Below are 25,649 nucleotides of genomic sequence, written 5' to 3'. Positions count from 1 at the left end.
TTTTTTTCCTGAACAAATGCAGTAAGGGCACTATAGAGCAGGGGGGTGGAGGGGTAGGAGGGTGCTCTGTGTTGGGATTGAGGGGTTTGGGGAAAGGCTCAGGGGTGCAGGCTATAAGTGACATTTACCTCAAGCAGCTCCCAGAAGCAGTGACATATTATAGTGATATAGCTTTTCCATGCCTCTCTCCTTCAACAAAATGAGGGGGAGGTGGAAGGCAAAACCCAGGGAAGAAATTCCAATACACTCTGTAGCCCCAAAAGCTGAGGTAGATTGTTATGAAGGCCTGCTGGGGACAAATACCATCTTCAAGCTATGAAAAGGGGGGAGAAACCTGAATAAGCCCAATATAATTTTAAAAAAAAATTGTGAAACTAATTTTATTGCAATTTTATAATGTACAAAAGAAAGATGCAATTTAAATTTTTTGCATTATGTACAAGATTTCACCACATAATAGCAGAGATTTAGTAAAAAAGGTTCAAAGTCCTGTGAAGAAAGACTATTCGTATAAATGGCAGGAACCTAAGCCCCTCTTTCAACATGCTACTGCTGCAACTGGTGCTTATTTACAGGTGACCTTCCAGCAGCAGACTAAAGTCTGCATTTTGTTTACAATCTTTTTTATACTTTGCAGCATGTTAACATTTACATCACCCATGCATATTTGGATTGCAAAGCAGCCACACTACCTCTATAAGAGGAGCATTTTCAGCCCACTGGTTCTACCCTTCCAGCTGCAATAGGATCACTGCCAGAAAGTGGGTATTATGGGCAAGCAAAGCTGTGTCCAAAGCTAGAGTGGTTACCCAATGTACTCAGTCAGTATTGAACAGTTCAGTGTCTCATTTCTTTCCTTTCCCTTTTCCTTTTTTTGTTTCTTCTCTGTTTGCTGATTTTGACGGTTTGGAAGACTTTGCCTTTTTTTGCTGGAAATAAAATTTAAAATGCAGGTTTAGTGTGCCATGCCAAGTCTAAAGGAAGGATATCATAAACAGATAATATTAGTTACTTCCAAGTTGTGTCCTGATCCTGAAGCAGTCAATAATCTAAATAAAACCTCTAAAGACTTAAGTCAAAAAGGACCAGGGACATTCGCTTCATTACTGCTGTTGCCAAAGCTCACTGCACATACCAGGGCTCCTGGCATCCCTCCATTCCGTCCCTGTGTGCCACCCTTCCATCTCCTGCACAGTAGGGGCTAGGGTGACCAGACAGCAAGTGTGAAAAATTGAGACAGGGGTAATAGGATCCTATATAAGAAAAAGACGCAAAAATCGGGACTGTCCCTATAAAATCAGGACATCTGGTCACCCTAGTAGGGGCTCTATACCTCCCCCATCATTCTTCTCTGTCTGGGAGATAAGTTATTCAGGATGGCAACAACATTTTAAACTGTACTGGGCCAATGAGCAACACAGATGTTTTGCAGACACCAGCAATTTCTTTGTTTCATAGAGCTGATTGAAAGTGCTGGCTCTGGCAACCAAATGCAAAGAGCTCTGCAAGTCGCCCTTTTGCTTTTCCGATTTTCACCAAAATGGGCAACGTCTGTCCTAGTGATGCCGAAAGCATTCCCTGAAATTATGGAATTGATGAGGTGTTCAATTGCATTACAAACAGAAAAACACCAAATTGAAAATTGGCTGAGTGACGTGAGACCCTAAATGTGCTACTTGAATATTAGACAACAGTAGGGTTACCATATTTCAACAATCAAAAAAGAGGACAGGAGGAGCCCCGCCCCCATCCTGCCCTAGCCTCGCCCCTTCCACTCCCTCCCACTTCCCACCCCCTCAGAACCCCTAGCCCTCCCCTGCACTCCTTGTCCCCTGACTGCCCCCTCCTGAGACCTTCCCCACATCCTAACTGGCCCCCTAGAACCCTACCCCCTACCTGTCCCCTGACTGCCCCAACCCTTATCCACACCCCCACCCCCTGACGGCCCCCCCCAGAACTCCTGACCCATCTAAACCCCTCTGCTCCCTGTCCCCTGACTGCCCCCTCCTGGGACCCCTGCTCCTAACTGCCCTTAAGAGCCAAGCTGCCCGAGCCAGCACTACTGGCTTCGGGCAGCCCCCCTGCCTCCGGACCCCAGCCGCCGGCCAGGCACTTCTCCTACCCGGGCTCCAGCTGAGCTGCTCCACTCCTCCCCTCTCAGACTTTAAGAGCCAAGCTGCCCGAGCCAGCGCTACTGGCTTCGGGCAGCCCCCCCTGCCTCCGGACCCCGAGCTGCCGGAGCAGAGCAGCTGGAGCCGGGTAGGAGAAGTGCCTGGCCGGCGGCTCGGGGTCCGGAGGCAGGGGGGGCTGCCCGAAGCCGGTAGCGCTGGCTCGGGCAGCTCGGCTCTGAAAGTCTGAGAGGGGAGGAGCGTAGCAGAGCCGCCGCGGGAGAGGAAGTGCCCAGCCGGCATTTTCCCGGACATGTTTGGCTTTTCGGCAATTCCCCCCGGACGGGGGTTTGATTGCTGAAAAGCCGGACATGTCCGGGAAAAACCGGACGTATGGTAACCCTAGACAACAGTGCTCCAGCCAAAATTTCAAACCTACCATCAGAAAATGCTCCCCTATTTGCAACAAGATGAGATTTAGAAGAATCAAAGTTAAACACCCAGCAAACCAGCCAGTGTGTGTTCGAGTCCCTGGTGAGATGGTCCAACTTCTCACAGGAGACAGATCGGTTTCCTTGGTGTTACACTGCTCTATTATTGGCTGGAAGCATTACCTTGATCATTGCATCACTTTCAATAGGATCTTGCTCATCCTCATCAGACTGCAATTCATCAGCATTCAATTCTTCATTCACTTCTGAAGCCAACCCGGGCCCTGGCTGCCGTTTAGAGGTCTTTACTGCATGCAGGGCATATGGTGTCAAATGTGCCTCTTTGTTATAGGCTCGTGTAAAAGCTGCTTTGACCTGTTCGGGGTGAGGAGACATTATAAGCACTAGATTAAAGACTCCCCGTTGTTTGGCTAACCAAGCTATGATCTGGTCAAGGACTCCCCCAGAGAAGAGTATCTGTAGCCTAAGGCTTGCAGAGAAGGAGACAGCTATCAGGGAAAGGAATGCGGGGAGTACACAGGAGGACGCATCTAAAATGCAGATTAAGGGCCTAATCTGTATTTCTTCTTTGAGATTCAGTCACTTGGCTAATGAATATTTGAAAGCATGGTTATAGATCAGCTTTCAAAATTGTAACTTTGGGAGCAGAAATGGTAACCTGCTTCAGCCATCCATGTCCTGTCCCAATGCCACGTCACAGTGGATGTTATTCTGTGTTTTATTCATAAGGCCAAAGAATTACCATACATTTATAGAAGGAGGTAATAGCAGAACGTAACTAGTGAATTTTACCTTGGGGTCCAGTTTAGAAAAGGGACTAGGTTTGCCTCCCCAGCTGGATATTTCCATAATATTTTCAACATCTTCTCTCATCAAGCAGTAGGAGTCCATGAATGTTACAGCATCCTGTACACCTTCTGTTCCTAAGCTTGTCAAGGGTCTAACAAGTGCATCCCGCAAGTATGACAAATACTCCATGTTTACGGCTCTCTTGCTGGTGTGGGTTCTTGCCAAATGAAGAGAGATTGCATTAAACAGGATTTCCTTGAGGCTCATTCCTAAAGGTCAGCTCCCAGTGCAAATCAAAATACACCCTCATGAATAGGCTCTCACCATGTTAAGAATCAGCAGTGTCTAGGAACACCATAATGCAGGCTGCATTTCGGCATGGAGCTACCAGTGCTGAATAATTACAAATGCCCCTGCCATAAGATATCCAGATTAGGGCCCTGGACAGACAGTATCATTTACAGTGGACTAGCTAGCAAGGGGCATCCCACAGCAAACCACAATTTTTTTTAAATAAAATCATATTCTCAAACTATTTTAATGGTTGATTATACAAAAATTGCTTTATAGTCTGCCTATTGACCACCTTAGTGCTAGCCCAGTGTTATTGGAAGCCTATGACTAAGCTCTTGGAATGTGACCATTGCCAGCCAAAGCACATGTATCTGTGTCCTTACCCTCTCTCTAATGTACCTTTTAATATTAATTTTAAAAGGAGAAACCTATAGCAAATAGAGGCTTTTCTGCTTTCCACACATTTTGCTCTGACCCTCCCAAGACCAGTGTTACCTTCTCTCCCAAACCCCATTCAGTCCTGTCCCTAATCCATTTGCTCTCCTTTCTTATTGGTGCCCTCTCTCCTATTAGGAGAGATCAGCCTCTCATTTCTCTCCTCACCTGCTGCTCTCCAGAACCTAGTTCCTCCTAACTGTAGCAAGAGATAATGTAACTCAGCTCTCTTTTAGATCATTACCAGTAAGAACAAACATCCCAAAACAGTGTACACTGGGAAGCACAGAGGGAGGTCTGCATTACCTGAGACTCATGTGCATTGCCAGTTCTTGAACAATCCGATCATGTTTGCCTGTGGATGAAAATTTCCCCAGCCAGCCTGGAAAGTTAGGAAACTGTGACATGTAACCTCTCATTAGCTCCCCAGGGAGAACACTCGAATAAATGGCCTGAAAGGTGAAGTACACATGAAATTCAGTTCAGAAGTAAATGTTTAACACTGGCACCAGGATTTCCTGAAGTGACACACTGAAAATACAAAATACCAATAGTGGCATGTTGTAGAAGTTAAAGATAGAGGAGACCTATACAAATATAGGGTATGTCTACACTGCAATGAAAGACCTATGACTGGCCCAGGTTCTTAGACCCTGTGAGAGGGAAGCATTTCAGAGCCCGGACTTCAGCCCAAGCCAGAGTCCCTAAACTGCAACTTCTAGCCATGCAGCCCGAGCCCACTGACCTGAGCTCTGAGACTCAGTGCTAGGGTTTTTTTTAAGCACAGTCCAGACATACCCACAGGGTATCTTGGAGGTGTGGAATAATCTCCAGTGGGAAGTGGAGGAAGTCATATAATAAATTCTAATGCCAGAAGGGACCATTGTGATCATCTAGTCTGACCTCCTGCATAATACAAGCCAAAAAACTTCACCAAAATAATTCCTATTTGAACTAGAGCAGATCTTTTAGAAAAATAATCTTGTTTAAAAAGTGCCAGTGATGGAGAATCCCTGGATACAGGCAGAGTTAGACTGGGCAAAGCAAAAGAAAATGTGGAGACAATCCTACAGTGGTAATGGGATGGATTATTAAGTCTCTCTCATTTTTAAAACTTCTAAAATGCACCATATCCACCAAAAGAAAAATCCCATATCTTTTCTTATTCTAAACATTATTATGGCCAGCATCCTCTCAATATTAAATCTAAAGGACTAGTTTAATCCCTGTACGTTGGCATGTTTCTAGAAGTAAGTGCAAAAAGTTCAGTATCCCTTGCAAAGGAAATGCATATTTCCTAGTATTTTAACCACTTAAGAGCAACAGATATATCTGGTGTGCCAGCCATCAGCACAACTAATTGTGCACCACCCCACCCCTGTCCCTCAGGCCAAGGGATATGAATCCCTCAGCATAGGCATTACGGATTTCAAGTTGTTTTCAATCATATGGTTAGAGCTGAAATACAGCTACTGATACATGGCATAGAAAAAGGCTCATACATGGGCTCATACAGTGGTCCCCAACCTTTTCCGTGGGGCTGGCGCCAGACAACTATCCGCTGAGCACTGTGGCCACTGGAAAAGCAGCTGCTGAAATGCCGCCGTGAAGCAGCGTCATCAAGAGACGTCGCCACCGAAATTCGGCAGCATTTCAGCGGCTGCTTTTCCGGCGGCTAGTATGTGGGCGCACATGGATGCCCTGGCGGGCACTGTGGCCCCCACGGGGACTGCACTGGGGACCCCTGGGATATGGTGTCTCAGAATGGGATAAATTAAAAACCTAACAGACCAGGGATGGAGCTGACATCTTAGTCCACCTGTCATGGCCTTTCGTACAGAGGCCGGCCGTTCTTGATGTTTCTGGCTCAGCTGCCTTCAGAGTATCTCCTGAAAGGAGTATCCAGACACATAAATGACCGTCTCTGTGGGAAAGTTAGGCACCTTAGATGTGCATTAGGCTCAGGAACAATAGCTAGGCACCATGCACAGCTTTTAAACTCCTTTTGGGGTTTCAGTCTGGGCACAGCCTCAGCACCAGATTGAGTCCTTAAAGGCTGCAAAACTCTATTAAGATACAAAATACCCCAAAACCAAAAGCCACTATCCTCAAACTGAACTATTTAATGATTTTGGCTACTACACCAGCCTAAACGTGATGACAAACACAGAGGATCCCGTCTGCTCTGTGTTGAAGGAACTGAAATGGCTGGCACGAATAACCTCCTTTATATATACAGCCTGGCCACCAAATGTTTAGCACCTTGAGGGGGCACTCATGCATCCCCCAATGGACACAGCTTTCAAGAGGTTTCTGTGAACTTGACACCAGGGGCGTGACAGTGTTTCTCAAAGTTTGTGTGAAGGGGAGAGGGAGAGAAACACCAGAGGGACTGGCCAAGATGGCATGGACAGATCTCCATGTTGTTCTCCAGACTGTCAGCTTTAATTTTAAAACCAACAGTCTAACAATTATGGTTACAAAGAAAACTTTCAAAATGTGACAGTGTAACAAATGAAGAGGTGTCTGCCTGAGTTTGCAAAGAGCCTGCTGCAATACCTGTGAGATCTGAATTGTCTCATTCATTTCAATGAAAACTAACTCAGATGCCAATGATACTTTAAACGTGAACACTGTTTTTCTCAGAGAGAGAGAGAGAGAGAGAGTGTGATGGCGGGGGGATTACAAGGACTAGCCAAGGGAGGTAGGGGACACACACATGATGATAAAGACTTATCCATCTTAATTTTCTACAACATATAACAGGGTTTCAGGGGACATGCAATTTCCTGAAGAGAGCCTCAAGCTTTCAGAAGTTTTGGAAATGCTGTATTAATACAGGAGAAGCTTTTCACTCACGTGAATATGGGCAATGTAGTCCAAATGGCAGAATCTATCATTTGAACTGAACAATATAACTGTACAAACTATAAGTTATGTAATAAACCAGGACAACAATTTCAAGGGAGTGGTCTGGTATCTGGGACATCCTTACGTTACGTATGAGAAATGAAAGAAGGGTTTACCTGCGTAGGCAGAAGGTTCCAGTTTTGCTTACTGCGAATCTGCTTGTCAACTAGATCACCATCACATATACTGTCTGCTGCTCTGCTCAGTAGCATCAAGTGTTTTTTCATGTTACCTCTGGAAAAAAGTAGTTGTCCATATTACTGCAGGAACCTCCAAATATATTAAAGAGTAAAAACTCTCTCTCTCTCTCACACACACACACACACACACACACACACACTCACACTCTCTCTCTCCCCTCAGACCACCCCAGTTTCACTATTTGTGATATGGGACAACTCACCGAGCAGCAACAGGTTTCACATGTACATAATTTTCTTGGACAAAAAGAGGTGCTAGAGAGTAATCATAGAAGAATAGGTCAGATTTGTCTATAAGAGACATGTGAGCAGTTTCCTCTCCAGCAGTAAAAACCTTCCTGACGACATCAAAGGGGCCCTAAAATAAAGGCATTTTAAAAAGCTGATCACACATGTGCTGCATCTTCTACGAATAGTAGATGAGGACAGGAAGTAACTATAGTGACGGCCCATAGCTATATCTGGACTCTAATATAAAACTCTACTATAACTACTTCTATCCAAAGATCTTGAAGTGCTTTACAGACACTAAGATTGAGCTTCAACACCTCTGCGAGTAGGTTGAGGTAAATAATTTTATGACTATTTGTGAGGATGAACGATTGTCAAGGGTAGGAAGGAGTGAGCTCCATAATCTTTAACCTTCGGGGAGCTGCCAAGTTAGTCCTTTAAAAAAAAAAAAAAAAAAAAAAACAACAAAAAAACATGATAAAAAGCTGTATTGCCTGGCCTACTTCATCTAAAATATTTTAATCTTGCACAGGTAAATTAGATCTGCACAGTGAGACAGATCCATAATAGACTTCAAGGAGCATTCTGCTCTCACCTGTTCTGGGAAAAACTCTACTTCAATTTTTTTGTTGGTTTTACTCTTCAGTTATGGTGACAAAACTTTAGCAAATAAGTGGGTCTGGTGCATACTCAAAACACTTTTTAAGTAGCTGACTACCTCTATATTTTGACTACTAGTATTTTATTTCTTTTGTTGAACTTCTGGTTACTAGGAACAAATCCATTAGCAGCTGATCCAAGACGTACACTCTTCTTACCAATTTGATGTCCTTTTTGGCTTTGCTGGCATCAGCTTTTGCCTCATCATAGGTCAGTGATTTATTTTTTGTACACCACATACTAAGATTATGTAAAACCTGGGAACAAACAAAACAGACAGCTTATGTATAGCTAAGGACATCTGACAGGACAAAGACATAGGAAGAAAATCTGATCTCTATACAAAAGCAGCAATCTAGCGTTCATGTGCTACAAATGCAAGCATGAACTACAGGCTACCAAGATTGGTACAGGTGTATAACTGACCTGCCTAATGTCCTGATTTGCTGCCAGAATTATCTCATTCATAGCTGGAGCGGGTATCTTTAACCCTTCTTTAAATGCAATAGACATCATGGCACCCTGTAATAAGCAAAATATTTGAAAGAGAAAAATATCTTGAGTATTTTTGTACATATAATGTACTTAAAATAGAATAAAAATGATGGACTAAATATGCACATTTACAATGAAGAATGTTACAATGATTTAATTTCAATTTACAAGGTATGATTTATTATTTTTTTTAAACAGTCCTCTTTCAAGTATGCATATCTATTACCCATTGTTACCTTTACTTGGCTCTTTTGAAAAATAAGGCCACTTTCTTAGATGCCTAACTATGGATCCACTTTTGAAAAAGCGAGCAATAGCCAACAAGATCCCCCTCCACCCTGCAACTACTGAAGTTACTCCGTGCAACCTAATTTTTGACCTTAGGTGTTGATGCATATTTCTATTTCTACCAGTGACTGGAAAATTAAAAAATAGAACCTTGTAGAGAATTGGCTGCATTCAATGCAATGCTACTCAATGAACAACCTCCTAATGTCACTATTCCTACCTTAATCTGTTCTAGCCGAGGTCTCTGAAAGCGAAGATCAAAACAGTAATGGACCAGGGAACGAATCTTGGGATGGTTCCGATCATTACACATACAGATTATAGGAATCTTTGTGGTTTTGATCAGACCAATTAACTCCTGCAATGTAAACACATTTACAGTGTAAATGTTAGAGTCTTCATATATCACACATAGCAAAAACTATTAGAATTTGTTATCTTAAAGCAGCTTATGAGTCAATACTTGGGTCAAATCGTCAGTTGGTGTAAATCAGCATAGCTCTATTGACTGTAATGGAGTTACATTATGGATCTGGTCCTTCTCTTCCTAACTCTTTCATTTACCACTCTATTGAAAAAGAAATTTATTTCTACTGTGTCTCAAACCATGCAGTTCAAGCAGGTTTTTTCAGTACTTTAAATACTCAGCTCTGTGATGAGATTTTTATTATCTAGATTAACTACTTTGCCCATATAAATGTTATACATTTTACTAGTGACAGCAACAAACTGTAGATGTTTCACCTGTATTCCTCCTCTGTCTTCATTCCCTGCCATTCCATCCACTTCATCCATGATCAATACATGTTTCATGCTAACTGAATGGGATGTTCCTAAAAAATTAATGAGGACAAGTGAAGTTGCACTGAAATACTTATTTCCCAGGGTTATAGAGGTGCTGCTCTTTACACAACTCTCTACAGTTAAATCTATATTAATGAAATGTTAATCTCCTGTTCTGCCAGTCGCACATACAGTACACTCAAAATACATGTTCACACTGTAGTGCTGATTGATTCTCTTGTCATGTCTACAATATCCAGTCCTATGCAGCAGGAGAGCAATTATACAGTTTTTTAGCAGTTTGTGTAACTTCCACAACATACCGTAATTAAAAATATCAACCTAAAGTAATATTTAGGATTCTTCCCGAGCCCATTGCTCTGACTTGCTTTCATATTAATACATGAAACTCCCTTCTAAAATATGGGGTTGATCCTACCAGCTACTGAGCACACACAGCTCCCAGTGGATGTCATGGAAGAAGGGTAGTTACTTCACTGCAGTAGGAGTTGAGGTGCTCAGCACTGCACATAATTGGGACCTATCTAAAAAAAAAAAGGCAACAAAGGAACATCACACACTCCACATACCAGAACAGAAGTCTTTCATGCTGGTGTTATTCAGAGATTCAGCAACCACATCCTTCAAACTGTTCTTACTGCGAGTGTCACTAGCATTCAGTTCCACATAGCTGTACCCCAGTTCCTAATCCCAATACGAACCAAGCAGAACAATTAGAATACATCAGAAAAACAAAACAAAACCACTCATGAGCAAAGATGGGAAGACCATACATTATAAACTAAAACAATGTACAGCTTTGTATTTCCCCTCCTTTTCTCTTGCATCCTAAATATTTTTTGGATAAATCATCATAAACAGAGACATGCTATATTACCCCACAGCAGAACAAAATTCACTACTGATTCAGTAATTCATTTCTAAAATTCTGTAAGTTTGGAGGTGGGTCTGTCTTCTTCTAATTTTACAAAACTGGGAGGTCACAGATTCAGCCGCAAAAGGGGACTGACATAGCACATCAAGAACTCAGTTTAAATTAACAGAATATACAGTATATGTCTCAACTGAAGCAGAAGTCAGAGTTTTAGTTTGGGATTTTTAAAGGGGCCAAGAGTTCTGGGCCCAACTCCTATTAGCTTTCAATAGGATTTGGGTGCTAAACTCCCTTAGGCCCCTTTGTGAATGAAGTCTGGGATTTTCAATTAGTATTTCTGAAAGATTTACAGTAAGAAACATTCAGTGTGAAATCCTCCATTATCTCCCACCACAAAACTAGACAGCTTAGGCTAAAGTTTCTTGAACTTTTCAGCTTATGACCCCTCATTGAAAGCCAAACATTGACCCCATTACATATACTATAAAAAAAAGAGTACATTAAAAAAAAAGTTACATAATAATAGATATAATTATTGATATATTAAATTAAAATATTTATAACTGTGTATAATTTATTAACAATAAGCTTCCATAATTATGTTGATGTAATTGGATTTTTAAATGTAATAAGAATTTATACAATTTCATTATTTCTTTGCTTTACAATTGTAATGAAGTTCTCAACACCTCGCGACTCCTGACGGTCTTTCATGATGTGCCTCGGGGTCATGACTGACCAATTGAGAAACATTGTTATTATTAAGACAAAAATTTTAGAATAATTTTCAAAATTTCAGCAAAAATTCAGTCCCAACTCTTCTCAGCTTCTTTTGTCTTCAACAGTTCACTTAGAAAGTGTGGCACTAGGGCAAATGAAAAGTTTTAGGAGGAATACAAAAATATATCCCCCTAAACCTAGTGTCACACAGGATTTTCAAAAGCATGCAGTGATGGCTTCACTCTGCTCCCACTAAACTTCAACTGGTAGATCTGCTATTAGCTTCAATAGGAACAGAGTTAAGCCAATGCTGAGCACTTCAAAAAATCCCATCCTCAACTGCTCATCATACTGGAACTTGCATTCCTTTTCATAAATAGACATGGGTGCACAATCACATCACTATCATCTATGTACTTACACCATACTCATTACATGAGTATCCTAGCAGCTATATTATCACGTAAGACCCTGACATTACAATCAGTTCTGCATGGGTGGATCTTCATGGGGATTCTATATAGGTGGACCCCTACACCCATGCAGAGTCACAGTGGGGGCCCATCTTAATGTATCAATTGTAGGTGCAAGTATTGGATATAGACCTTGATCTTGCATCCCAAAAACATTTGTGAACAAGCACTCACCTCACAAACTAAAGCAGCTGTAGTTGTTTTACCAACTCCTGGTGGACCTGACAGCAAAGCTGCTTTAAAATTAGTACCATCTTCTTTACCTCCCGATTTACTAGGTTTTGCTAGAAAAATAAAAGCAACTTTTATCTAGATATAATACAGGGATGGTAGATAGTTACGTATTTTAAAAAGATACCTTAAAAATACCAGACCTTAAAACAAGCAAGCTCAATCGTTGGATATCAGAACAATGGACTACAAATCCATAGAATAGTCATAGCATGAACATTTGGAGAACTGTAATTCAAATATTCTTAGTTTAACAGAATATGCGATTGCACTCTTTGCTTTTAATGTTTTCAATAATTAAAGGTACCTGTGGCACTAAAATGTTTTAACACTTTTAGTTGCTGTGAAACATTAATATTGGATACATTTAAAAAAAACTGTGTTGCAGTGAAATTATATTCAAACTTACTGCGCCCTTTTCATTTTCTCTTACATATCCTCATGAAAGGGCATAAAAAATTAGTCCAGAATACCACACACTAAGTACCAATAGATTGCACTGACCAGCTTGCAGAGTCTTTTCTTTAAAGTTGCAGATTATCCCTAAAGCAACTTGCTAGTCAGTGCCAGGACCTTGGGAACTCACTTCTTCCCCACGTGCACAAGAGCCACCAGAGTATATTAGCCTTCAGGGCATGCTGCAAGGCCCACCTTTTCTCCCTGCTAGTGAGGAAATGGGTGTTGGCCAGAGCCAGTCATGTTGGTGAGGGAAGGGAATTAATGTCTATTATATGTATGTTGGGGTTTGGGCCTCTCTTATAGTTTGTAAATAACCAAACAAATAAAGTACAAAACTGTGCAAACAGTACAATGTAAATCTGGTGAACTGAAAATGATTGTTTTACAACTTCAAAGGTAAAACAGACAACACTTGCTGAAAATATTGCTTCTATTCTGAGGCCTGGTCTACACTGGGGGAGTGCGGGGGGGATCGATCTAAGATACGCAACTTCAGCTACGAGAATAGCGTAGCTGAAGTCGACGTATCTTAGATCGAATTAAAATTACTTCACATCCTCGCAGCGCTGGATCAACGGCCGCAGCTCCCCCGTCGACTTTGCTTCCGCCTAGCGCACTGCTGGAGTTCAGCAGTCGACGGGAGAGCGATCGGGGATCGATTTATCGAGTCTACACTACATGCGATAAATCGATCCCCGATAGATCGATCGCTATCCGGCGGGTAGTGTAGACGTACCCGGGGACTTAAACCTGATTCCAGACTTCTACAGTGGCTTGCACTCTATAAAAGAGTCTACATGAAGCTGAGCAGTGTGAACACCCGAAGTTCTACAAATTGAGAATCCTGAAAACAGCCAGAAAAATAGATATTAATTGCATAGTCACCATGTTTGTCCTCAGAAGTATTCTTGTGCCAGTTTTGGAGCCATCGTAATAACTTATGGGCACAGCTTTGATCCCCTTGCTGTCCAATTACTGTTTTAAGAGATGTGGGCTTATATTTATCAACCCACAGCAACCCCTCTGCTCTGTCTTTGCTTATCTCAGAAACACAACTCTCTTCAGGTTTTGCGGCATGCTTCTTCTCCATAGCTTGCTGCTTGAAGTTCAGACCTTTCTGAGCTTCAGTAGTTTCTTTTTTTATAGATCTGAAGGTGCCTCCTTTTTCAAGAGTGGAGTTGCTTTTTTTAGGGTCAGTTTCTTTCTTAGCTGGGCTAATTTTTCTTTTTTCAGGCTCTGTTTTCTGTGGGGTCTTGTCCCATTTTGACTTTGCTTTCTTTGCCTTAAGAGTGAAAGAGTCAGAAGAGTGAAAGTGTAAAGGGAAAATAAAACCATACAAGAACAGGTCAGTAGCACACCCAGCTAAAGAGCCTTCGGAAGGGTCACAACTTATATAACTAAAGCTAACTAGAATTTTCCCCACCCCCTTTTAAAATAGTCAGCAAAAAAATTAAAACTTCCATTTGGAAATAACACTGCAGTGCCTCATGGGACTAGTAGTCAGGCCAGGGAGTCCCCTGCACGGAGTGAGCCATGAGGCACCTGAAACTGTAACTCTTATTATTCACCATGGTCTCCCTTATTGCTGAGTCATTATGGTGTATCATAGCACTTGGTGTATCAGGGAGTCCCTACTCATGGCACTTTGTGGGAGATGTAGTTTGAGGCTGGGGAATGCAGCCCATGGAAGAGAAAAGGGCAGCAAACTACAACTCCTATGAGGCACTATGGTGGCATTTCAAAATTTAAATTGGTTTTTGAACAAAAAGTCAAAATTGCCTGTGGAAAACAGATACTTTCCTTGAAAAATTTAGCTGAGTCAAAAGCCCAAATTTCCATCAAAAAACATTTTGGAGCTCTGTGACACCTCCAAAGAAACACACAGTTCCAAACTTAGTTAAGTATGAGGATGGCAAGCCCATGAGTGGATTACAACAGGAACACAAAATGTCTCAGCTTTAGACTGATATAAAATAAAAAAAAATCATTACATTTCAGCTGCTAGTCACATGAGAAATAGCAAGACTGTGTCTACACTGAGTTTGGAAACCATGGTAGTACCTCTAGAAAACTTAATACTGTTTGCCTGGTCATTGTAGACTGAGCTTAACCACACCATAAAATAAACTTTATAGCATTCATCAACATTGGTTTATTTAGATTAAGATTACTTAATGTTTGCACAGAGGAGTGACAATGTAACAGCACAAATAAATGCTAAATTTATCATATGCAATTTGCACTTAATTACTCTAAATTTGCAATAGGGTCTCAGATTTGAATTATGGCCTTGATATCGTACAGTATCGATCATCTTCAATTAAACAGCAACAAATGTAAAATAATTGTATAGATTTGCTAGAGCTATTACATTTAAAGGATAAACAATTAGAAAAATTTATTTGATTTCCCCTGAATATACTCATTCCTCAGATAGGCAGCTGCACTAGAGGGAGTGTGAGAGTGTATTAAATAGGTTAAAAAAAATAAATCTGAGAACCAAAGCAAAAGTGAATAAAAGGAAGTCTTCTTCCAAAGAGAAGTCAGAGTGATGGAAGCGTGTCTGACTACATAAAGCCAGTCTGAAACTGCCGACGGATGGACGGGCAGACAAACACACACACCATACTAGCTGACAGTGCTTTAAGAAATAAATTAAGTTTATTTCGTACAAACCTCTGCTTCAGCTGCTAATTCATATTTGGACTTTTTGCCTGGCATAGTTCGAATCAGATCAAATAGGCCATCCTCATGAATAATTTTTGTCCCTAATGTTGATGCCTAGACCAGAAAGAATAATTAAGATTAGCTCAATTGCACTTAAACTGCTTTACAGAAGTGAATTATGTACGTAATTCTTAAGTTTGGAAACACAAGCAATGTTAAAAAGCTGTATAATAAGTGTCTATTCACATTACAGTTACAATTTTAAAAACAAAATTAATATCAAACATATAGCCTATAATTGACACAAATGAGACAGGAGGGGGAGAGTTTAGGGTATGTGTGGTTGTTTCTAGCAGTAATATAAAAACAAAAACATTGTATATTACAATAAGATATTTAAATGATTTATAGTCAGATTATAGAATGGTGACATTTGAAAAAAAAATTACCTGAAACTAATTTACATACCAATTTTAAATTTTCCTAGAAATTAACTTTTGAATATCCATTCCAAGTAGCAATAAGACACTTCAGAGAACAATCTGATGGGGCTTATTAATTTACACCTTCAGATTCATTTCTCCTCTGACCACACACCTTCAGTACACATTAATCAGAACTATACTAGACTCATGTCTTATTGCTCACTGAATGTTTTCAGTACTGATTGTAAAGATATTTAATCATGTCTGAATCCTTTAATATTAATGCTGTGTTGTATGTACATTTGTTTTATGTAATGTAACAGAAGCACCACTGTAATTTAGCACTGCTGTCGACTTTGGGCCTAATTCTGGTCTCACATATAGAAGAGAGTGCACTACATCAGATATACTGTCTGTACATATGCGAGTATGGCTGAGCCCTCAAAACTACTGTAAAAATTGATGCTACTGGTAGAAAAATAAGGAAGTCAGTGTTATCTTTAAGTCATAACTGAGGCACTATCTGAAATTAGTAGTACAAAGAAAATCTATTAATAAACACCATTTTCTCTTTTAGAAAAATTACTTAATATTTCATTCCCCCCCCTTAGAATATGCATTTTTGGGAGAATTGTCTGGTTTTGGAAGGGAGATGTAATGATAGTAAATTTACATATGGGTACAATGTTTTGGAAGGGAGAGGAGTTATTTAAAGTTAAGCATCAATGTTGACACAAGAACAGCTGGATATAAGCTCGCCATCAACAAGTTTAGGCTTGAAATTAGACAAAGGTTTCTAACTATCAGAGGAGTGAAGTTCTGAAACTGCCTTCCAAGGGAAGCAGTGGGGGCAAAAACCTAACAGGCCTCAAGACTGAACTTGATAAGTTTATGGAGGAGATGGTATGATGAGACCGCCTACAATGGCATATAGCTGATCTGCAACTGCTAGGAGCAAATATCCCCAATGGCCAATGATGGGACACTAGATGGGAAGGGCTCTAAGTTACTACAGAGAATTCTTTCCCAGGTGGTGTCTGGCTGTTGGGTATTGCCAAGATGCTCAGGGTCCAACTGATCACCATATTTGAGGTTGAGAAGAAGTTTTCCCCGGGTCAGATTGACAGAGACCCGGGGGTTTTCATCTTCCTCTGGGGCATGAGGCACAGGTCACTTGCAGGTTTAAGCTATTGTAAATGATGAATTCTTTGTAACTTGAAGTCTTTAGATCATGATTTGAGGACTTCAGTAACTCAGCTAGAAGTTATATGTTTATTAAAAGGAGTTGATGGACGAGGTTCTGTGGCCTGCAATGTGCAGGAGGTCAGACTAGATGATCCTGATGGTCCCTTCTGACCTTAAAGTCTATGAGTGAATTAATGTGTGTATTTCATTCTTGGATCATGCATAGCAGCACTTACCTTCTCACATTTAGACTGGCCACAGTCACGTCCCATAATGAGATAGTTTGTCTTCTTGCTCACATTACCAGTCACTTTTCCTCCATAACGCTCAATTAAAGACTTGGCCTCATCTCGTTCAATAGACTCCAGGACTCCTGTAATTACGAACGTCAGACCCTCCAAGCAGTTTTCACCTCCCTAAGAATCAAATGTTACAGTAAGCAGTATCACTTGATGCACTTACAACAAAATGTCTCCCCATTACAAAAATGATTTCTTCAATACCTTGGTTTGTCAAATACTGTTTTGTTAGCTGAGACTGTAAGCAGCCATAAACAATCAAATGGATAGTCAGAGTCAGAACTGCTTGGCACTTTTAGCTAAAATTGAGTGCGTAAATTCTATTGCTATAGGCATCAACCTCCTGTGCCTCAAGCACTGCGAACCACTGGCAGTCATTTTCTTCGAACAGCAGGGCAATCGTTTTCTACTATAAACATCAAAAATCAATATATAAATCAAATATTATACGAAGGGTTTCTAGTCTCTGACATTAAGGTTTCTTAATTTGTGCGGTTTATTTTTACATAAAAAAGGTATTGCTTTTATTTTGTAGGGACTTTAAAAAAAAAATTAAAAAATCAGTCTGTTTTTCTTGGATCAAAACAATTGGCTCGCTCCAAAATCCTGCAGTCCTGGAAATGAGCTCAGCATGAGAAAATTGTAGAACCCAACAAGCCATTTTCACAACATTTTTCAACACCACAAAAATTGCAGTTTTTTAGATTAGAAGTGCATATTTTATAGATTAGAAATCTATTCTCAAAATATTTCTTAATTGGGTCTTGTCTAGGTAATTTATATCTGGAGGCCCTTGATATACATCAATATTACATACACAAAATGCTGTAATTCTTCTACTGCCAAACTGGGACTTACTTGTGGTATCTCTTTGGAACCTAGTGCTTTTGGACCCTCTCGATTAAGGAAGCTTCGATATGCCTGGTAGTTGACTCGTTTCTTTTCAGAGTCCTCAGGACTGATAGACTTTGAAAGAAGAAATTTACTATAAGCAAGGAAACAATCAAACTCAGGCTCTACTTTCTTTAAAGTTTCCAAATAGCTTTTTGCACTTTAAAGGAGAAGCAAACCCTAGCGCTTATTTTTAAATGCTGACATGTAACTAGCAGCAACACTGCTCTTTACAAAAGGAAAATAACTCTACAGTCCTACAGCACACCTCTTTAAATGTGTGAAAAGTAATTCACTGTTTACATTAGGGCTTGTCCAGACATGGAGTTATTAGGGAATAACTATCCACTTAAAACTCATACCCTATCTTAATCCAGAATAATTTTCATGTGTAGACATGCCCTAAATTGATACACACGACCAACAAATTTTGCTATGCTTCAGATGCATCAGCCTTTTATTCATAAAAAAAACAAGAAGTTAAAAAAGGCCTATTAGAGAATCCAGACCTTTCTCCTCATAAATGCAATATTGTCTATTTCTCTGCAGAAACACAGGGGATGATTTTGGTTAAGCGTGTAAAACTTTAGAGATAGTATTTGCCATTTTCAGCTGCTAGGGGTAGGGAGGTGGGAAATGCTCTTCAGAATCATTTCTCAAATCAACATTTAACTATTGGTAATTTAAGATTAGCAGATGCTTCTGACATTTCAGTGTCTAGGATTAAAAACAAGAAAGGTGGGAATTGTTGAAAAGCTGACTATGCTGTGCTTAAGTCTGCATTTCTTATATATTTATTAACATATAATCTAAATGAACTTCTTCCTGTGTCACCTAGTGCATCCTGTCATCGAGAATGCAGCAAGAACAATCTTCATATCTGTATCATGTATAGCACCAAGCACATCATAAATAATAAAGTCTAGGTGTCTAGGAGATAAAGAAATTAACATTAGTTGTTTTCTGTTAACAATATATTTCCATACAAAAGATTCAAAAGCCATCCACTTCTGGGATCTCTTTGGGAACAAAGAAGAAAGCCCTCACACACTACCAACTCCCCCTTGCCCCCAATTTTTGCACTATGTAGCTATTCAGATAATTGCTTTCTTCCCACAGAACTTTTTAATGTGATCTTTCTGTGTATGTATGCCCTTTAAGAAGTGCTTGTTAATTAGATCTGTTAATTCCTAGCCTCATTTTATCACTATTCCTCCAGCTAATTTTCTTGCCTTTGACACGCTTATTAAAACCTCACTAGAAATTTGACTTCCTGAAATTAGAAGTTCTCCAGGGAGATTCAAAGGCAAACATACAAGAAAAAACAAACCCTTCATATCCTTGTGTCAGCACCAAGCCCTAATGAACTCCTCATGAAAGGTCCCTACCTCAGGCTTTTGGGGAGAAACTTTCTGTTTCTTTGGCGTTCTCGTCTCTTGCTTTCCTGAAATGATTTTTTCTTTTGTCACTGCACTGAGTGTCTCTTTCTCCTTTTTACTGCTGTCTTCTTTTTGTTTCAGAGCCACCAGCTTAGAGCTAGGTTTCAAAGGCAAAGTCTTATTCTCTGACTCCACGGCTTTACCAACAGACGTTTCTGGATGCTGACAAGATGGTCTTGTACTTTCAGATTTAGTTTGTTCCTTCGCACTACAATTCCTTGTGTCATCTGTTGAGTTTGACGTTTTCCCCGGAAAAAGAGAGGGGAAAAAAATGTGTGTTAACAGGAGAACCTCTTCATATTATAGATTAGTGAGTGCTAAGGTTTTCTGTATGCTAGCGTTACCTTTTTGAGACTGTTTATGTTTTTCTGCTGTGTTTGAACTGGTCTTGGTAGTCAAAATGGTTAGCTTCTCTTCTGGATCTTTTCGAGCCTAAACAAACATGAACAAAATACCAGAGTAAGAAATTTACATACTCTAACCAGTAGTTAAATGAGACTTCTGCAGGTTCAAAACATCTCTCTCAATTTCTAAAAGCTATGTTTGGGGTCTGAACGGCACTGCTTAAAAGGTTAACCCCGCCACTCGTTAGAACAGGATTTATTACATACGCTTTCAGAAAGGATATCTAAGCAGATGAGCTTTTTAGGGTCAAATTCTGCCCTCATGCATGCACCCAACTCCCCCTTATGCCAATAGGGGACATATACCGAGAACCTATGATGGCAAAATTTGGCCCTCGTCAGTTCATTTGGGAAGCTTAGGAAAAATAGGACGTTGTGCTTTCATTTATTAACTTAAAAGATGATTACTGCTAACTAGTTTAAAGGCAATAATCCCATGTACTCTAAAGCATGGGTAGGTGTCCTCTTTCTGATTTACATCTGGCCTATTTTCAGTTTGAATGTGTAATTTGTTTCAAAATAAATAAGATTTGCAGATTTTATAATCCTATTTTTGTGTATGTTTTAACACTGGTGGACAATGCCAGATATTCATTTACCAGGTATACTAAAGCAGAGGGCCCACACCTTTAGGGGTGAGAGGCAATTTCATTTTCTATGTCCAATTAATCCTTGGCTTTTCTGTTGAGATTGCCAACACTCATGCTAGTCAGTAACAAATAAGGTGGTGGTTTTGTGATGTGGACCCTCACTTTAGATCAGCAATTCAATTTCACCTCAAGTACTAAAACGCCAAACTGCCTTCCAATCTGGGCTGAATTTAAAGTGGGAACCTACATGTGACAGGAAACTGGTAATAAGATACACAGAACCTAAACCAGAGGTTCCCAAACTTATTTGGCCTACCGCCCCCTTTTCAGAAAAAAAATTACTCAGCGCCCCCCTTTTCAGAAAAAAATTACTCAGCGCCCCCCTAGAAATCTACCTTCCTTAAGCGAACAAACAGAAAGATGCAGTGACAAATTTGCGTTCTTTTATGTATCTATATTTCTACCTACGTCTTACGATATAGTAAAGAAAGATGTGTTATTAGAATATCGCCCACGACATCAGGTATACAGTGGTTTTTGCGTAAGACGGCAAAAGACAACCAAACTAAAATACTAATGAAACTAATAAACTGGGTTTTGTTCTTTGCTCAGCGTTAGATATATGTATTTGATATTAAATTGTCAAATATCAAACTAAATTTATCAAGAAATAATTAATTTAAAAAATAATCAATATGCAATTAAAAATCAGTTATAGTTTTAATTTAGTTTGCCCTTATTTAAATAATTGTTCCTTATTAACACACGCCTTATTTACCAATTAACACAGATGATTCGATAGATATAAATAAATGTTAATAGTTAATTTTTTTCGATTTCATTCCCGTTTTCGTTAATATTGTAATAAAAAATATGACAAATATATTGACTGTACACTTCAAATAGTACTGTACCGACACAAGCCTGCTACGATTTTATTATTAGTAAGCACTAGAGACACAGAAACGTATGGTAGATATGTAATAAAATGTATAAAAATACTCACGTAAATTGCTGTTTTATTGAAACAACAATAATACAATTTGCTTTGTATGTGATCCATAATCCATAAAGATAGAAGGTATCGAATTATGAATAAAAAATTTTAAATACTTATTGCACTATTGTTAACTGCTTTTTACACAATTCAGAAACAATCTAAATTAGATTTCATACGTCGCCTATTTATAGTATCGCATTGTAAACAAGTCATTACACGCACATATTCCTGCCGATGCATGCTGGACTTCCCGACAATGCGCGACATGCTCGCCTGCCAACACTTGCTTGTTAATTATAACCTGATCGGTTATAATTTGTGAATTTATTTGGAAAATAAAGTAATCACTACAACTTTAACTCTATGTTACACAACAGATGAAACGTGTACGAACGTTTTTTCAAAATTTTCTTATATTCTCTTCTTTCTTTATGCTTCCACCGCCCCCTTATTTTTATTCAATGCCCCCCAATTGCACCTGAGGCTACTACTGCCCCCCTGGATCGTTCCAGCGCCCCCCAGGGGGCAGTATCGCCCACTTTGGGAACCTCTGACCTAAACCATTCAGTCCTCTGTTGTAAGATTCCATTTCTATATTGATAAGATTTTGTTACATTATTGCCTATAGACCACGTTATTCAAAGCATCAATATAACTTCAGATTAAATTTAAAAAAAATTCCACATGAACCACTTCGGTCTTCGTTATTTTAATCTAAAATTTTAACTTTCTCCTGCATCACATTTTAGTGTGAATCTCAATCAACTACAAAACTGCAACTTCACAAAATCAGTTTCAAAACTAAGGCCAGGTCTACGTCACTTGGAGCTGTGAAAAATCCACAGCCCTGAGCAAAGTAGTTGAGCTGATCTAACCCCCTGTAGACAGCACTAGGTCAACAGAAGAATTCCTTCTTTGACCTAGCTACTGCCCCAAGGAGAGACAAATTTACCATAATGACGAGAGAATTGCTCCTGTCACTGTAGTGAGGGTCTGCACTGAAATGCTACAGCAGCGCAGATGTAGCTATGCCATTGCAGTGGTTTAAGTGTAGACACAGCCTAAGTTTTGATATCCTCTTAACAGTAAAACTATACCAAAGGGATCCCCCACAACTACAAATATAAAAGAAGACAACTCAATGATGAGTTACACTGGATAGATTTCTAATCCTGAAGAGATACAGAGGGCAGTAATGAAATGCTAGTTGTCCAATTTTCTTTTCCAGTAAAGTACTATTTATTAAAATCATATTTTGTCAGACAATACGAAGTGAGATCATATGATTATCACCTGATTTACTCTTTAATCTTGGGATAAATCTCAGCATTAGCATGCTAGACAGCAATGTGAAAAGCTACAATTGTGACATAAGTCAACAACTCTATCAGTGAAGGGGCTAGTAAGGAGACTTGTTCTGATGCACTCTCTAGCCGCCAACAGAGCACAGTAACAGTTTCAAAGGAAGCAGACAACCCACTCAACCACAAGAATAAAAAGCAACACATCTGCTGATACTAAGAGAGGACAGTGCTTATTGAGCGGGAGAAGAACAAGCCAAGAGAAAGGAAAAGTGGGCATGACCTTTTCAATCCCACAACCTAATGTTTCTTTCAAGAATGCCTCCCCATGTATCTCCGTAAAATACATACATGGTCAAAAGATGTAGTGGGTTTTTTTAAAACAAAAAAATACAATGCAATCCAGAGTCACCAACATTTTAGTTTTAAAAATATTATTTTCATTTTTAAAACAAAGCTTATAAAATAATTAACCTTTTTTTTCTTTGGTGTTTCATCCAACAGGGCCAGAGTTCTGGCAAATTCTTCATCCTCATGCAGCTGTCTCTCTAGCTGTGAAGAAAAAAGAATATCCAGGTTTTGTCAACAGAATTAAACTAAAGATGGGTTGTATAAAATGCCACTGCCTGTTGTTCAAGATCAAAAGTTCACTGACCACATGGACCATGACAATATGCAGTTTTAATCAAATACCCCACCAAGAGGGAATCCTGCTGCATTGGATTTCTACAAAATGCTACAAAATTACTTGTTTTCCCCAAGTGCAGCGACAGTATTCAACTCAGTGAAAGGATATTTGTAATGCAACAAACCCCACTATACAAAGAGACGAGCTACCTAGATATAGAGGAATAGAATTGTCCAATCCCATTAACAACAAAACTTGCTGTCTCTTCGAATACTTTTATTATGGAACAACCTTGTTAATGCATTACACAACTAAAATCTGAAAGGAAGTCAGGATCTCACTACTCACAACCTGTTACTGGGGAGCTCCCTGCTGATTTCAGAGATCCTCTTTCAGAATTGGTGTCAGAAACAAAGCCTGTTCTGTATTAGCACATCCCCACAATGAAATGGTCATCTTAACGTCAGTTTTCTTATTTCAAGAGAGCAGATTTTTACAAATATAGCCCGACCCTTGCCTGGCTCTTGCTTTCAATGCATTTTAGCAACTGTCTGACATATTAGACAGATGCAAGTCCAGCTGAAAAATATAAATAGCAATTTCAACAAAATGGATTTCCTCCAGTAAAAAAAAAAAAAAAAAGTCCAGGTCCACACATTTCCTCAGATTCCATTTGCAATTACTTATTATCTTGTGCCAAATCAAAACAAAGCCTAGTTAGGAACAAATGAAGGAAAACCTAATGCAACATCTACAACAGTGACAGGCATCCTCGTTACCATATTATCATTTAATATTGTGCCTTAGGGCAAAAATTTGTTCTTCCTGACTAAGGTGTTTATTGATAATGGCTGTATTCCACATTACAAATCAAATCCTTTTACAACAGCAAGTAAACTGTCCTAATGCAAGATCAAACATGCCCTTCCTGCCTGATTCAAATAGATGACTTCATAAGTCCAAGTATACCACAGGGACTATTTTCTACGTAACCATAACACCGGTAGTACTCTGAAGCTGATGAATGGCATCTATCTTCCCTGCTTCCAGCAGAAAGAAGGAAAAAAAAGACAGACAACAGTATCATCAATGTAAATAAGACATGTAAGGCAAAGATACACAAATTGTATCAGCAGAGCATCTCTGTCTTGTGTAAGGGAGTGGTGGTGCTAGAAGTATTAGGAATTTAAAGAAAATGTGCGTGGTTTTTTCCTAAAACAGACTATTTATTTCATATCAAAAGTTAACCCTATTAGAATATTAGTTTCTGGCAAGGTCAAAGAGGATATATTCTTTTTAAATGTATCTAAATTATAAACATTTACTTCACATGATGCTTATGCATTACACATTTCCAGCCAATCTTCCCTTCAAAGAAGAAAACACACACACATTTTGACAGGTATGCGTTCCCCCAATATAAACAGATTCATCTGGCGTTTATAAAGTTAAATACAGTACCCAGGCGTAATAATGCTATAGATTTCCAGGAGCGCATGGAGATCAAATGAAATGGTCATGGATGGCAGTGATCTCTTTTGAGATGGAGTATGCATTAGAGAGAGAGAGCGATATAAGGGAGTGGGAATGAAGATCAGATTTGAAAGGGAGGGGTGAATAGCAACAGATAAAGGGTGTGAGGGAGGGATGTAGGGAGGCAGAGATTAGGGTAGATATGGCTACATTCACAATACTAAAATAATATGCACAAAATAACCTCGCATATATGAACTTTATTATTGAAATATATTTTTTAAGACGACATAAAATCGGTTTTCCCTTTCCAAGCCAGTACAGCAGCAAATTCACAGAATTGCTCAACACAAAACACAACCCAGCTATTTTGTTGTCAAGCAAAGGCTTTTAAAGAGGATTCATCAATTTGGGGGGCAGAGAGCCAGGACAATGTATTTACAAAGTTTACCTCTGAATCTTCCTCTAACTGCAGTTGCTTAGCAATGGTCTCATCTTCTAGCAATGAATCTCTGCTTTGTGAAGGCTGCATTTCAAAGAAAGGAAAACAAAAAATCAATAGTTCAAGTTGTTGCCATGATCTATAAAGGTACCATGAGATACAGTTGTATTAATCATGAAGAGTATATTTCTCTAGAATAATCTTGTTACATACCAAGACGACAGTGGCTAAAAGGACTGGGAATGAGCATTTTACTCATACCTCACTAATCTGAATCCATCCCAGGTTAACAGCTACCATTCAGAATACCAAATGAAATTAAGTGGCCTCACTTATTTCCAAGCTGATATCAGTTCACATCACCTGGCTTTAATAGGCATCCTTGTTCTCAGGTTCAGAAGAGAAGTCATTGATTAGGTTGTATGTGGAATATGAAGTACCCCCTCCCCCCTTTCCCTCTGGCTCAAACATAATGGCAGGGC

At 39.6% G+C, this 25,649-nt stretch overlaps 2 protein-coding genes across 8 annotated transcripts in view; one reads left to right on the top strand and one right to left on the bottom strand.

Annotated features, from left to right (window-relative positions):
• The window catches only part of WDR19 (WD repeat domain 19), a 138,106-nt gene extending 114,838 nt beyond the window's left edge, over positions 1-23,268 (top strand). For 5 of the 7 annotated variants that reach the window (XM_065598149.1, XM_005286352.5, XM_065598150.1 and 2 more), the window contains one exon: positions 19,411-19,550. The gene's annotated coding sequence lies outside the window, so the exon portion shown is untranslated. Of the gene's footprint in view, positions 1-8,192; positions 8,285-19,410; positions 19,551-23,128 lie in introns of those variants that run through there. The other 2 variants (XM_065598145.1, XM_065598147.1) reach the window with 2 other exon arrangements.
• The window catches only part of RFC1 (replication factor C subunit 1), an 80,512-nt gene continuing 55,225 nt past the window's right edge, over positions 363-25,649 (bottom strand). Inside the window, exons 6-25 of the mRNA XM_065598152.1 lie at positions 25,177-25,251; positions 23,099-23,176; positions 19,674-19,761; positions 19,279-19,556; positions 17,858-17,965; positions 16,937-17,116; positions 15,100-15,204; positions 13,309-13,705; positions 11,908-12,017; positions 10,236-10,350; positions 9,607-9,695; positions 9,083-9,220; positions 8,506-8,601; positions 8,238-8,336; positions 7,392-7,546; positions 7,105-7,222; positions 4,385-4,530; positions 3,353-3,566; positions 2,723-2,914; positions 363-929 (exon numbers count right to left, since the gene is read on the bottom strand). Of these exons, the coding sequence (XP_065454224.1) occupies positions 846-929; positions 2,723-2,914; positions 3,353-3,566; positions 4,385-4,530; positions 7,105-7,222; positions 7,392-7,546; positions 8,238-8,336; positions 8,506-8,601; positions 9,083-9,220; positions 9,607-9,695; positions 10,236-10,350; positions 11,908-12,017; positions 13,309-13,705; positions 15,100-15,204; positions 16,937-17,116; positions 17,858-17,965; positions 19,279-19,556; positions 19,674-19,761; positions 23,099-23,176; positions 25,177-25,251 (2,865 nt within the window). The 3' untranslated portion in view covers positions 363-845. The remainder of the gene's footprint in view (positions 930-2,722; positions 2,915-3,352; positions 3,567-4,384; positions 4,531-7,104; positions 7,223-7,391; positions 7,547-8,237; positions 8,337-8,505; positions 8,602-9,082; positions 9,221-9,606; positions 9,696-10,235; positions 10,351-11,907; positions 12,018-13,308; positions 13,706-15,099; positions 15,205-16,936; positions 17,117-17,857; positions 17,966-19,278; positions 19,557-19,673; positions 19,762-23,098; positions 23,177-25,176; positions 25,252-25,649) is intronic.

The sequence above is a fragment of the Chrysemys picta genome, chromosome 5 (assembly GCF_011386835.1).
Source record: "Chrysemys picta bellii isolate R12L10 chromosome 5, ASM1138683v2, whole genome shotgun sequence".
Taxonomy (NCBI): Eukaryota; Metazoa; Chordata; order Testudines; family Emydidae; genus Chrysemys; species Chrysemys picta.
This window is presented reverse-complemented; position numbering and strand designations above follow the sequence as displayed.